Source organism: Sinocyclocheilus rhinocerous, unplaced genomic scaffold (genome assembly GCF_001515625.1).
Source record: "Sinocyclocheilus rhinocerous isolate Xijiao unplaced genomic scaffold, SAMN03320098_v1.1 scaffold370, whole genome shotgun sequence".
Classification (NCBI taxonomy): Eukaryota; Metazoa; Chordata; class Actinopteri; order Cypriniformes; family Cyprinidae; genus Sinocyclocheilus; species Sinocyclocheilus rhinocerous.
In genome coordinates this window covers 146510-160809 of record NW_015670897.1, presented here as the reverse complement: position 1 = coordinate 160809, position 14300 = coordinate 146510, and the positions used below count along the sequence as shown (strand labels likewise).

Here is a 14300-nt window from a genome sequence, read left to right as displayed (position 1 = left end):
TATTTATATATATATATATATATATATATATATATGTGCTAAATAAATATATTAATTTCTTAAGTAAATAAATAAATAATATTTGATCATATTTAGTTCATATGTATAGCATTAAAAATTTGGTATAATATTTATAAAATAAATATAAATATGAATATTTAAATATGAATATTTAATAAATATTTTTTGTTTATTTAAAATGGATACTTTTACTCAGAAAGTATTAATTAAACGGCTCAAACGTGACAGTAAAGACATTTATAATGTTCCAAAAGATTTCTATAGAATTTTTCATTCATCAAATCAGCATATTATACTGATTTCTGAAGGATCATGTGACACTGAAGACTGGAGTAATGATGCTGAAAATTCAGCTTTGATCACAGGAATAAATTATATTTTAAAATATATTCACATAGAAAACAGTTATTTGAAATTGTAATAATATTTCAAAATTTTTACTGTATTTTTAAGCAAATAAATGCAGTTTTGGTGAGCGAAAAAACCTTAGTGTTCCTCATGTCACATTTGACCTAAAATCTATTAGCAGCAATAATGCATCAAACAGCGTTCTTCTTATGATCTCAGACAGCTGTCAGTCTCGTCATCCGTCTCAGAAGACACTGAAAGGTCACTGTTTTCAAACCTTTTCTGTTCTGGTCCTTGCAGAAGCTGGCAGCCGAGTGTCAGAGCGCGGGATACAGTGGCACTCTGATCCCGTATAAGTGTGATCTGTGCAACGAGGAAGAGATTCTGTCCATGTTTTCGGCCATTAAGACGTTGCATCAGGGAGTGGACGTGTGCATCAACAACGCCGGCCTGGCACACAACGAGCCGCTGCTGAGCGGAAGGACAGAGGGCTGGAGGAATATGATCGATGTAAGTTAAAAACACATCATTACTTTTGCTGTCTATATAGGCAGCATCCCGACTGACTGATTTGTGTGTCATATACTCGCACAAAAGTCACAGGAGACTTGCAATGCAGTGCTGCTTGTAAATGCAGAGTTGCTATCCTAATGTTGCTGCCTACTTTTTCAAGCAGTCATTGCGTCGCCTACGTTTTAAAACAGCCATGGAGGGGTCATACTTTTATCCATCATTTTTGCATTTTTAATTTGCGCTCACCTCTTCAACTCGCTTTTTTCAACACTTCATCAAGAAGAATATCTCTTTGGATTTGAGACTTTAGTCTTTGCAACTTTACAGATCTTCTTTATGCACCAAGAGCTTGTAACACTCTAAAGAGAAAGGAAAAAATGAAATCGCATCATATGACCCCTTTAAATGAAGCGCTGTAGGCACTCAAACAGCACGTCATTTATTTGTTTACTGCAGTTCTGCTCTCACTCGAGTCAAAACCACTTTCCCTAACTGAACAGCAACTTAAGCGACAGCTGCTGTAACACACTGCACGTGTAACACGTGCAGTGTGGGTCTGCAATGCCAAGCTCATGGGTTCGAATCCTAGGGAATGCATGAACTGATAAAGTGTAAAAATATAAGTCGTTTTGTCTGTCAAATGCATGAATGTAAATGTCGATGCACCAACTAACAGTTGCATTGCATACTGAGTGAGTTTGATTCTTGCACTGATATCTAGAACCTTCATTCATATATACAAAATATAAATTATTATTTTCTTCTTTTAAATTGTATTTGCTCTGCATTGCTTTTACTTGCATTATATTCAAGGTACACATTTTATCAGTTCATGCATTCCCTGGGATTCGAACCCAGGGCCTTGGCGTTGATAGCATCATGCATTACTGCTTCAGCTACAGGAATGATTTTGTGATCAGATATGAGCTAGACATTATCTGGATCTTTATCATCCATTCATTCACCATCTGTGTTCCTGTGCAGGTCAACATACTCGCTCTGGCCATCTGCACGCGTGAGGCCTACCAGTCCATGAAGGAGAGACACGTGGATGACGGACACATCATCAACATCAACAGGTACTGCGCTTTACTGTGTGTTTGAGGCGTTTAACAGCAGAGATGTGCTGCTGAACACACTCATCCGAGGCTGTTCTCTCGGCAGTATGGGAGGTCACAGGATGGTGCCCAGCGCTGACGAACACTTCTACTGCGCCACGAAATATGCTGTGACCGCTATGACAGAGGGACTGAGACAGGAGCTACGGGAGGCCAAAACACACATCCGAGCCACGGTGAGCCCACACACACACACACACACACACACACACTTATTAAAGTTAACTAAAACCATAAAAATGTAGTTACTTGAAATAAAATAAACCTTATCTAAAATAAAATATAAACAAAACAAAAAACTTATTTTATTTCAGCTAGTTGCCAAGGCAACATTTCTCATTTTCATTTATTATGATGTACTAAAATAACTAAAACTGAAATAAAAATAATGAATTACTAAAACTTTAACTAAAATTAAAATGAAAACAGAAAAATAAAAATAAAAGCTCATTCAAAATATTAATAAAAACTACAATAGTATCTCACGGATCCTAAAATAAGAGTCTTATTTAATTGGTTCCACATTGTTTGTTGATTTTTACTTTATTTGACATTTAATTTTGTTGTTGCATTCAAGCAATTGACAACGACCTGCCGCTAATTCGAAAGTGAAAGTAAAATGCGCACGGGTCTTTTAAGCTATTTAAAAGTGAAGATAGAGCGAGGAAAAGAGGGGAAATTCAAATGAACTAAAAACGAACAATTGCTTTACGCCGAATTGCCGCTATTTGAAAGTGAAAGTAAAATGCGCACGCAGCTTTTACAAGCTATTTAAAAGCGAAGGAAAGCGAGGAAAAGAGGGAACACCCCGCCCCCACGGTGATACCGGTATTACCGGTGTTGTCACACGTCGATTAACTGGTGGAAAAATGTCCTCACCGTCACAACCCTATTTATAACCTAGATCAGGGATTCCCAAACTAGGGTTCATGAGTTGATGGAAAGCTAATAATTATTTGAATAAAAAATGAAAACAAAACACTTAATACATTTAAAATAAAACGCTTATTTAAAAAAGTTGTTTACATGCATGACCTTCATTAATTAATTAATATTAGATCAAATGGTTTCAGATGACAAAAACGTAAACCCCTAAGAATCATTTTTTTTTTTTTTATTAAAAACTAAGAATAAAATAAATGAAATTTAGGTCAAAAGTTTTCGTATAACAAAATAGTTTGTGAACCCCATCACCAGATAACTGGTAGTTTTAACATTACACTTCAGCTGATGAAAAGCTTTGCAAAAAATATTTGAGATTTGAATAAAATTTTGTTCCACCTCTGAAATGATTTTCTTTTTTGCTAGTTATGTTAACCAATAGTCAAATAGTTTAGTCAATGCTGAAGTTTAAGCTGCTGTTGTAGATAATGCAGCCTTTCTGAAATCTTACCAACAGCTGACAATTAATTTAATTAATTTAGTATTTTAATGCCATTTCATGTAATAAAAGTTACAGCAATAATAGCAAATGACAATAGATTTGAAAAGGATAATGGCTATTCCAGGTATTCAGCATCGTTGTATTTATTAACCTATCAGTTTTCCTTTTTCCTAGTGTATATCACCTGGAATAGTGGAAACTGAATTTGCCTTCCGGCATCACAACAGTGACCCAGAGAGAGCCGCGGCTGTTTATGAAAGTATAAAGGTAAACAGATGGCGTGTGTGACGTGTCTCTACATAAGAGTCCTGCTGTTTAACTGCATCATTAACTGTCTTCTGCAGTGTTTGAAAGCAGAAGACATCGCCAGTGCCGTCACATACGTCCTGAGCGCGCCTGCTCATGTTCAGGTGAGACCAAAATAAACACATACACTACCAGTAAGACACGTTTCTTGAGCAAATCAGCATATTAGAATGATTTCTGAAGGATCATGTGACACTGAAGACTGGAGTAATGATGCTGAAAATTCAGCTGCGCATCACAGGAATAAATTACATTTGAACATATATTAACGTAGAAAACACTTATTTTAACGTGTAATAATATGTTGTTGAATTGCATTTGCAAATTGTGGATCCATGATTTGTCTGGGTGTTTTTTGGTTCCTTTTTTATTTTATAACAATATCAAGTTCAAATTCATTTATCAGGTTAATTGACTACAAAGTTTTTCCAACTTTCTCTTCAAAACCTGAAAAATGTCAATATCAGTCATTTATTAAATAGCAAACATGTCAAACAAGTACAATTCACACCAGCACATTGTTTATTTTGTACCAAAACCATGTGTAGTTTGAAATGTTTTCAGACGGACAGAACAGCTTTAACTTTAAAGGAATAGTTCATCCAAACATTTTAATTTGCTGAAAATGTGCTCACCCATCAGGCCATACAAGATTAGGATGAGTTTGTTTCTTCATCAGATTTGGAGAAATGTAGCATTGCATCAGTGTCTCAGCAATGGATGCTCTGCAGTGAATAGGTGCCGTCAGAATGAGAGTCCAAACAGCTGATAAAAACATCACAATAATCCACAAGTAATCCACACCACTCCAGTCCATCAGTTAACATCTGGAGAAGACAAAAGCTGCGTGTTTGAGAGAAACAAATCTATCATTAAGGCATTTTTAGCTTTAAACCATAGTTTCTGGCTAAAATATGAGTCCATAATCCATAATAGCGTTTCCTCCGGTGAAACAGTCCATCCTCTGTTGTCTCTCACATGAAAATCCACCCACATATTTGTTTAGAGCTGTTTTCACTTGTAAACGGTGCTTGATCTGTGCAGATTTCTCTCCTGATTCAGACCAGACCACTTTTTCACTGGAGGAAGCATTATTATGGATTATAGACTCGTATTTTAGCTGGAAATTTAAGTTAAAAATGCCTTAATGATAGATTTGTTTGTTACAAACACAGCTTTTGGCTTCTCAAGATGCTAATTGATGGACTGGAGTGCTGTGGATTACTTGTGGATTATTGTGATGTTTTTATCAGCTGTTTGGACTCTCATTCTGACGGCACCCATTCACTGCAGAGCATCCATTGCTGAGACACTGATGCAAACTCATCTACATCTTGGATGACCTGAGGGTGAGGACATTTTCAAGTAGTTTTCAAGTAGTCATAAACGTTGTGAAGGATCCAGCTATATCTTTATGATCTGTTAAGATGTCGACTAATATCCTGTACGATCGTTCACTAGGATCTTTGTGCTGATCTTCAGACAGCGGGGAGACAGACAAATCAAATCACAGCACCATCACACTCATCACCTGCTGAACGATCTGTATTAAATTGGTCAATCTCTCTCTCTCTCTCTCTCTCTCTCTCTCTGTCTCTCTCTCTGTAGATCAGTGATGTGCAGATGTGGCCGGTGGATCAAGTGCCGTAGGAACAGATCGGGATTGGGAACGGGACGACATGCAGTGGGCCGACACAAGTGGTGACTGGCGACACCTACTGGGCAAAAACACTTATAACACCTAGTTTTAAAGAACTGATTGAAGGGAATTGGTTTGGGTTTGCAGATCGGAACAAATCTGAGAAGGCAGCGCTGTGTGGCTCGATCTGACGCGACGCTCGGAAGCGTCGGAGAGCGAGATTACCTCCGTTTAAATTCACAGATGTACACAGTCTGCTGCTGTCTCAAATATAAGGGGAAACTTTCAGGCTTTTCTAAAAACACACAATGTGAGAAACTGGATTTAATGTGTGTTACTGTCTGATCCGGTCATCTGAGACCGAGTATACCGAGACCAGTGTGCCATGAATTGCACATCATTTTGTTTTTTTTTAGGTCATATTACATATCTGTTTGAGAGTGTGACGAAGAGAAACAGTCGCTCGGTGCCAGTTGAGGTGATCCTAATTGCTGTAATATATTTTTTTTATGAGTATTCTAACTTGAATTGTATGTAGATGAGGTTCTCATAGCGATCCAGCTACTGTTCGTTTGAAGCGCGTGGTTTTCATGAGAGAGAAACCCGTTCGACTGCAGTCACACTCCGAATCAGAAACCTGATGATAAATGTTGGTTTTTACATTGAGCTTTCACTGAATGAAAGGTAGGACACTGGCTTCTTTCATAGGAAAACGAGTATGTTGAGGACTTCTAATACTTGAAATAATGCTTGATGTAGTCTGTTCTTACTGATTAAACTTGATTATGATTATTGGTTATGGATAAATTCCTTTCCTTTTCACTGTATGTCACCTCTACATCTCAAAACAATCCAAAACTTGTTTTTTTTTTCTGTGTGTGTGTGTGTGTTTCTTTTCTATTAAAATCTTTATGTTGTTAATATTTGGGGAAACTATACCCTTCATTTCACCAATGGAAGCTTAAATTAAATTATATGAAATAAATCAAATCCAGTACTTGAATATCATGAGACCCGTCCAGTTCACATTCGCCAGAAAATTAAGATAATATTTTGTGACATTATTTTAATGACAATTAAGAAAATTATAAGACAATTCGCATTTCTCTAATAATAGTAATAATAAAATCCTATTAAAATTGAGTATTTATAAATCATGGTATTATGTTATTTGCCTTTTTACCAATTTTATGTTTTAATTTACTTTTTAATGCATTAAATATACTGTAATTACATGACATTTTTGTTGGTAGTATTTGTTTCACTGCCTTTAAAAAAATTAATTTTCTTATGGTAATTTTTAAAAAATTCAATACAATAAAAAAAGCACTTAATGTGTTTAATTGTAATTAAAATAATGTCACAATGAAAATTCTTTATGCTTTATGACATTATTTTCATTACAATTAAGAATATTTCCCCCGCAATTCACATTACCATAATCCAAAAAAACAAATCCTATTAAAATTGATTGCATATGTTGTGTTGCCTTTAAGGAATTTTTTTTATTTTTTTTTATGTTTTCTTCGATTTGTCAACAAAAATACATTATATTACAAATATGTAATGTTTGTCGCAATGCCTTTATGCAGATTAAAATTTAAATAATTTTATTACAGTAAGTTTTTGTAATGTAATAAAACAATCACTTGGATTACAAAATGTGCTTAATTGTGATTAAAATAATGCCACAATGAAAAATCATTATGCTCCTAATAAGAGGCTTAATGTTCTTATTTCTTTTGGTTTTACGGTGAATGTGCATGTTTTCTTGAGATTCGCCCACTTGAATTGGGATCTTAGCCATAAATTTACAGCAGGTTGGGAACAAAGAACAAAGTCTTAATCTGAAGGTATTCTGAAATGTACCTGATATCATGTATAAATCCACATGAACTATTACCAATGTTAACAGTATTTGGTTTGTATATTTTTAGCATGAATTAATTCTGAATTCGCATGAATGTCAGCTTTTAATGCGTAACAAACTGAAGATGTACAATGTAAGGAGCTCCTGCTGTAAAGGAGAGCAAAGGGACCAGTCGTTGAACGCATTGAGGGTGAAGTTCACTGCATGGACCCTGCCTGAGCGAGGGTTTTATCTCATGTTGGACTGTTGTTCAATCATCACGCCCATAAAGGTTAAACCAAACACCTGCTAATGAGAATAAAAACATGATGGGCACAAGAAATGACTCTGTGCTCTTTTTTGTGTCTTTGACTGTAAAACAGAAGAGGTTAACAATCTTTAGTTTTATTGATATCAACATAAAACCCTATGTTCTGCGATGCATCATACAGTAAACTGTAAAAGTCCTTGTTTTGTTCCAGGGGTATCTTGAATAATTTGTCAAATTATAGATATTAAAGTCTTAAACCCCAAGGTCACAGAACAGATGAATCCTATAGAGAAGTACTTGAAACAATATTTCAAACAGATCTCCATTGATCCAGTAAATCATCCTTAGACGTGTCTCAGTCTGGTGTAGGCCTGTTGTAGTCCAGTTCATAAGTTGGTCTGGATTGGTGGTTTGTCAGATAGAGGTACGATGGAGCTGATGACGGCGATGTTGGGAATCACCTCCAGAATGGCTCCTTTCTGCTGGTAATACGGGCTCTCGGAGTCCTCGTCCAGAGAAAACGGTGTGATGGACTTTTTTAGTCTCTGAGACAAAAGAAAGAAGCACAAATCTGTATCTTCACCAATCCAGTGTTGAAGGGCTTGTATATAAGAAACAGAAATGTTTATAATTTCATTTAAAATGTTTTCCCACATCAAGCCCAAATATGTTTTTAATTGGCAGGTTCTTTAAGTTCAAACAATCACTACAATCAAAAATCATGTGTTTTTCACTATAATGTGTATGTATAATAATGTGTTTTTTTAGAAATTGCTAGTAATTTCCACAAATAATTATAAAGAAATGGCAAGTAACACATTGAGTTACAATGAAGTACAAAAACAAAATAATAGTATTTACTTACTGAAATAGTATTTACTTGTGAAACATACTCCAATAATCGTTGTTGTTTTTTTAACGGTGTACATCAAAAGTTTGGGGTCAGTAAGGTTTTTTTTTTTTTTATTAATAATTTTTTTAAAGAAATTCAAACTATAAATAAATTCTAAATTACATATATTTAATAATATTCAATACTTAATTTTAATTTAAAAATTAATTATTGACGTTAATAAAAAATGATGTCAGTATTTATCTTAATGAAATGATCTTGGCAAAATTACAAATAGTTTTGATTGCTGAGTAAATAGAAATCCTTATGCAAATATGCATATCAGGGACTAAACAGCTATAATTATTATGCAAAATCAAACTTTTATTCAGCAAGGATGCATTAAATTGATCAAAAGTGACAGTGAAGACATTTATAATGTTACAGAAGAACCCTGAAAAAAGTATCGCAGTTTCCAAAAACAATATTTGGCAGCACAACTGTTGCCAACATTGATAATTCTGATAATAAATCAGCATATTAGAATGATTTCTGAAGGATGATGTGACACTGAAGACTGGAGTAATGATGCTGAAAATACAGCTTTGCATCACAGATATAAATTACATTTTATAATATATTCAAATACAAAATACAGGTGCATCTCAATAAATTAGAATGTCGTGGAAAAGTTCATTTATTTCAGTAATTCAACTCAAATTGTGAAACTCGTGTATTAAATAAATTCAATGCACCCAGACTGAAGTAGTTTAAGTCTTTGGTAGAAGGCCAACAATTCATTAAAAATGTTTTTTTTTATTGGTCTTATGGAGTATTCTAATTTGTTGAGATAGTGAGTTGGTGGGTTTTTGTTAAATGTGAGCCAAAATCATCACAAGTAAAAGAACCAAAGACTTAAACTACTTCAGTCTGTGTGCATTGAATTTATTTAATACACGAGTTTCACAATTTGAGTTGAATTACTGAAATAAATGAACTTTTCCACGACATTCTAATTTATTGAGATGCACCTGTAGCTATTTGAAATTGTAATAATATTTCACAAAAGTACCTCAGTGAAGGATCCAGGCAGAAGCCAGAGTGTGTGCACGGCTGCTAGAGGAATCCAGATGATGGAGGCCAAAGCGATGAGCCATCCGACACCCTGAGCCCACGGCGGGTAAACGTAATCCTCATACCGCGCTGGTTTAAACTGAATCACCGAGAACACCAGGATAACCTGAGAGACACAGAAACACCTTTCAGTTCTAACACCAATCCACGCTGGGGTTTCAGAACAACCACTGCGTCAGAAACGTGTGATCGCACTCACGGTTATCAAAACAGGACAAATGACCCACCAGCAGACCCTGAAGAAAATGCTGGGTCTCTTTCCTGTCATCTCCAGTAAATTACTGGACAGACGCTTTACACCTGTTAAAACAAGAAATATAGCAGTTTTGTTCCATGCATGATGAAACAGATCAAGAGCTGCACACTGTTGTTTGTCTCTCACCGTAAAGCCAACAAACAGCAACCACCTCAAAAAACGCCAGGAACATGATGGACACTATAGCCGTATAATGATCCATCAGCTGGAACACATAGATCCCCACCTGAGTCGAAAGATGAGCATTGACATTTTCAGGTTCATTAACTTCATCAAAACCTTTTTCATAATCAGTGTTGGGGGTAACGCATTACAGTAACGGCGAGTACGGTAATCAGATTACTTTTTTTCCTTCTGACCTTCGATGATCCAGTTCAACCGTACTAATAAGCAAAAATTACTCTAGACAAACATTTGTGTGTCTTTTTTTATTGCTGAAGTGTGTTGAAATTTCTTCTTCTGCATTCTACTGTACGGACGTAAATTTACTTTCCCTTCAGCCTGAGGCTTATTCATTTCACTTTTGGTGTGAAAAGGCTTTTATATCTGCCAAAATATATATCTATATATTTAATTATAAATAAAATAATATATTTTTATATAAATAAAAAAATTTTATATCTTTTTTATTTTAAAAACAAACAAGCAAGCCCTGTCCAGATTTAAAAAGTACCGCAAAAGTAACGTAACACATTACTTTCCATAAAAAGTAACTAAGTAACGTAATTAGTTACTTTTTATGGAGTAACGCAATATTGTAATGCATTACTTTTAAAAGTAACTTTCCCCAACACTGTTCATAATACATACTCGCTTTACAGCCATAAATGCATCTATAATGTTTTTTTAATTAATATAATTGAAAAAGAATAATAATTAATAAAGCTCTTTTAAAACATATTTCAAAAATAAGCAGTGCAAAAATACAGTGGCTTTAAAAAGCAGATAGACACTGAAGTCACACTTAAGATCACTGCATTAGAAAACAAAACATAATTTATTTGAAAGAAATATAGCAATTAAGCCCAAAGACAGTGAAACTTCAAACATGATGGCAAAAACATCAGTGAGGAAAAAAGATCAAATGCAGCATTTGATTGATATTTTCTATGTATTAATATTTTTGTATGTTTTATGAATTATAAAACACGAAAACATGTCCAGGTTCATTTGACTCCAAAATTAAAAAGAAAAAAATATATAAATAATATTTAGCATATAGAAAATAAACCCTGAGGGACCACTGTCTATTTCTTTCTTTCTTTCTTTCTTAACTTACTTTTTTCAGACATGCAGCATTTGATATTTGGACACTGAAGTCATACTTAATATCATTGCATTAGAAAAAATGCAAAGAATGCAAATAAAATAAAATAAAATAAAATAAAATAAAATAAAAATAAAACTGTGTTCTTGTAACCTGCATGACATTAGGGATGCCCAGCAGGAAGGCCGCACCACAGACTACAAGCACAAGAAACTCCTTGCGTTTGAGGTACTTGAGTATGGGTTTACTGTAGCTGTCCAACAGACTGGTCACCATCACCTCGACCATGGCAAACTACAGAACACAAACACAACAGACGCTAAAACACATTTCATTACACCAAATACACAAAATAATGTTCTTTTTAGCAACATCATATGACCCCTTTAACAATGTGCTAGCTGTGATTTCTGTCAAATGATTCAAACAGCACTACTCCAGCAAACATTCATGCACATGTTGCTTAATGTTTTATGAGAGTGAGATGAACAGTCAATGAACAGCTCGCATTTCATGAATTATAAATCACAGATGTAACAGTTTTAGCTTTAATCTATCTTCAGTCATCATATAATCCTCATGAAAATATCTCCAGGTTCATTTGACTCCAAAATGAAAAGAAAAAATATATAATAATAATATTTTGCATATAGAAAATGAAGCCTGATAAGGACATTAAGTTGTATTATTATTATTTTTTTTTTTTCTGTAACTCCCATTGTTAAATGATGGTTTTCATTAGATAAAGGCAGTACAGCACTACCATGATTTTTATATATTATTACAATTTGTAATAAAAAATAATGCAAAACATTTTTTTAAAACGTCCAGAAATAGACATTATTTTCTTGAAGCAAAATATAATTTTGCTCGACTTCATGAGCAATGTTTAATCATTTATCTGCGAACAGTGCAAAGTATTATTATAGAAAACCAATTAAGATATAATTATATAACTTATCTCTTTGTTATGTATTTACACCTTGACATAGTTTTTTGTTTATGAATACAATGATAATGATAAAGTGAACTCACTTTAACATCATATCAGCTAATTTAACACAGGTTGTTCAGACTGCGTCTCATAAATGTTGTGTTAGCCACATTAACCAGGTATGGGTTAGTTAAAATGACAGGTGAGTGTTGTTCTCATCATACCTGACTGTCCAGGCCGAGGCAGAGTAGCATGAAAAAGAAGAGAAAGGCCCACAGAGGAGCAATGGGCATCGTCGCAAAGGCTTGTGGGTAAACCACAAACACTAGACCCGGACCTGCATGGAGACTCATTATGAGACACAGCAGATTTAACAATACTAGTTACGTTCTTTGATGCAAACATCATTAAAGACAACAAAGTAATAAAATGGACAGTAAAGTAACCCACCGTCCACTGCGATTTCACTGACCGGCACATTCTGAAGGTGCGACATGTAGCCGAATGCGGAAAAAATGACAAATCCGGAGAAAATACTAGTCACGGAATTTGTGATGGAAATGGCCAGAGTATCTCTACAGGAAAAAAGTGATGAATATGTTAGTGAAAATCTTCATAATCATGTTATTTCTTTTTGCACATTGAGCCCTGATGACATAACAGTAAATTCACATAAAATGCAAGGCAATATAAATTCATTATCATAGTGATCTTTGCTCCAGAGACATGCAATAATTAGAGCGATATTTTATATAACTTTATGTGCATGAAAATAGATTAGGGATGGTGTGTTGTATGTATGCAACAAGATTTCTTGCTTTTGAAAAAGGTTTTAACTATATATAATACCATAGGTTCTCACTTGAGGATATTGTTGTTGTAGGAGTTGTAGCTGGCCATCGCCATCAGCGAGCCGAAGCCAATCCCAATGGAGTTAAAGATTTGAGCTGCTGCATTAATCCATACCTTACACAACACACACACATTGCACAACGTTAATCTAAAACACAGGCCAAACAATGTACTGTACAACCGAATGACAATCAATCAATTCTCTCCTAGCTGTCAATTCAGTTTTTACTAGGGCTACCACATTTAACATGTTCATTTACAGTGTTTATTAAATACGGATAATGGCAGGAGTCACAGCATAAATTATTTTGCATGCATTTGTTTTCTTTCCTTCAAACAATAGCAAATGCACCGCAATTTTGAATGTCAAACTAAACAGATTACCTACAAAAAACCTAATATTTCAATGATAGATTATTTGAATACATTACCAGGCCTGTTTCTCATTTATCTCAGTCTTCTCGTACCCACCTCCACATTGAGCAGCTTGTCCCACTCGGGTATGATGAAGAATCGGATGCCGTCTATGGCTCCCGGCAGCTGCACGTTATTGATCAGCAGAGCCAGAAGAATCACGTATGGAAACAGAGCAGTGAAGTAAACCACCTGCGACGCACAGACAAAGATCAACTTACAATAGATGTATATTTGAGAAAAAAACATCATTATTAAATAATAAATAAAAAAACTGAATAACTAAAAATCTGAGGATAATTAATGTTTTTTGGAGTGTGACAAGATTTTCATGACAGTTAAGCACATTTCGACCATTATTATTATGCTTATTTAAATCTGCATAAATAAAAGGTTATACAACACATACTACCATGATGTACAAATACATTAGGCCTACCATTTAAAAAAATTTAATATATTTTATGAGTTATTGAGAACTGTGTGCAGTAATGGTGGTTTAATTGTAATTATAAAAACAATGTAATGCAACAAATATTAGTGTAGTGCATGAAGATGATTGATGCATTCTATTTGAACCTGCAATAAATGCACATGGAATTAGCATGGTTTTAAGTACATGATGCCGTGGTAATACCGTGGTGTTCTTTGAAGCACCTTGGAATAACACATAAATGGGAGAATCTTACAAAAGTAAAAAAAAGGTTTGCGTGACATTTCAGCCAAAATAAAGAAAATAAAATTATTTTGCATTTATATTTTGCATGAATAATAAAATATTTTTTATTAACTAAATATATAGTTCAGTCATGAAACACTAGATGGCGCATTCTGACGGGGTGTTAACGTAACTGATGATATTCAGAGAGTTAAATGACTTGGCACAAGCTGATTGGTTCATGCTGCATATGCAGCCAATTAGCTTACTGCCTTGCATTTATATGGCTGGCTAGCATTCACTAGAGATTCCTGCAGCGCGCTTTCAGAGTTACTCTGAAACTCAACAGCTAAGATAAGTAAACGGTTTTCACTCTGTTTTCTGTGCATTATTGCGTTCGTCAGATGTACATTTTTAAACTAGAAAACATACAAGTGTAAAACTACGTGCAGGTTATTCGCGTGAGGAGTAATTACTAAGCATGTATTGTTCATATAACAGCAG

The 14300-nt window shown here is 34.6% G+C and overlaps 2 protein-coding genes across 4 annotated transcripts in view; one reads left to right on the top strand and one right to left on the bottom strand.

The window, feature by feature from the left end:
• Positions 1-6358, top strand: part of LOC107734374 (dehydrogenase/reductase SDR family member 11-like) — a 24772-nt gene extending 18414 nt beyond the window's left edge. The window contains exons 2-7 of the mRNA XM_016546315.1: positions 670-879; positions 1867-1961; positions 2047-2176; positions 3559-3651; positions 3729-3794; positions 5299-6358. Coding sequence (XP_016401801.1) covers positions 670-879; positions 1867-1961; positions 2047-2176; positions 3559-3651; positions 3729-3794; positions 5299-5340 — 636 coding nt within the window. The 3' untranslated portion in view covers positions 5341-6358. The remainder of the gene's footprint in view (positions 1-669; positions 880-1866; positions 1962-2046; positions 2177-3558; positions 3652-3728; positions 3795-5298) is intronic.
• A 633-nt stretch (positions 6359-6991) lies between these two features.
• The window catches only part of LOC107734371 (sodium- and chloride-dependent GABA transporter ine), a 14218-nt gene continuing 6909 nt past the window's right edge, over positions 6992-14300 (bottom strand). The window contains exons 5-13 of one of the 3 annotated variants that reach the window (XM_016546311.1): positions 13196-13330; positions 12735-12838; positions 12323-12447; positions 12097-12209; positions 11092-11232; positions 9798-9897; positions 9615-9715; positions 9354-9521; positions 6992-7994 (exon numbers count right to left, since the gene is read on the bottom strand). In XM_016546311.1, the coding sequence (XP_016401797.1) occupies positions 7836-7994; positions 9354-9521; positions 9615-9715; positions 9798-9897; positions 11092-11232; positions 12097-12209; positions 12323-12447; positions 12735-12838; positions 13196-13330 (1146 nt within the window). In that variant the 3' untranslated portion in view covers positions 6992-7835. Of the gene's footprint in view, positions 7995-9353; positions 9522-9614; positions 9716-9797; positions 9898-11091; positions 11233-12096; positions 12210-12322; positions 12448-12734; positions 12839-13195; positions 13331-14300 lie in introns of those variants that run through there. The other 2 variants (XM_016546312.1, XM_016546313.1) reach the window with 2 other exon arrangements.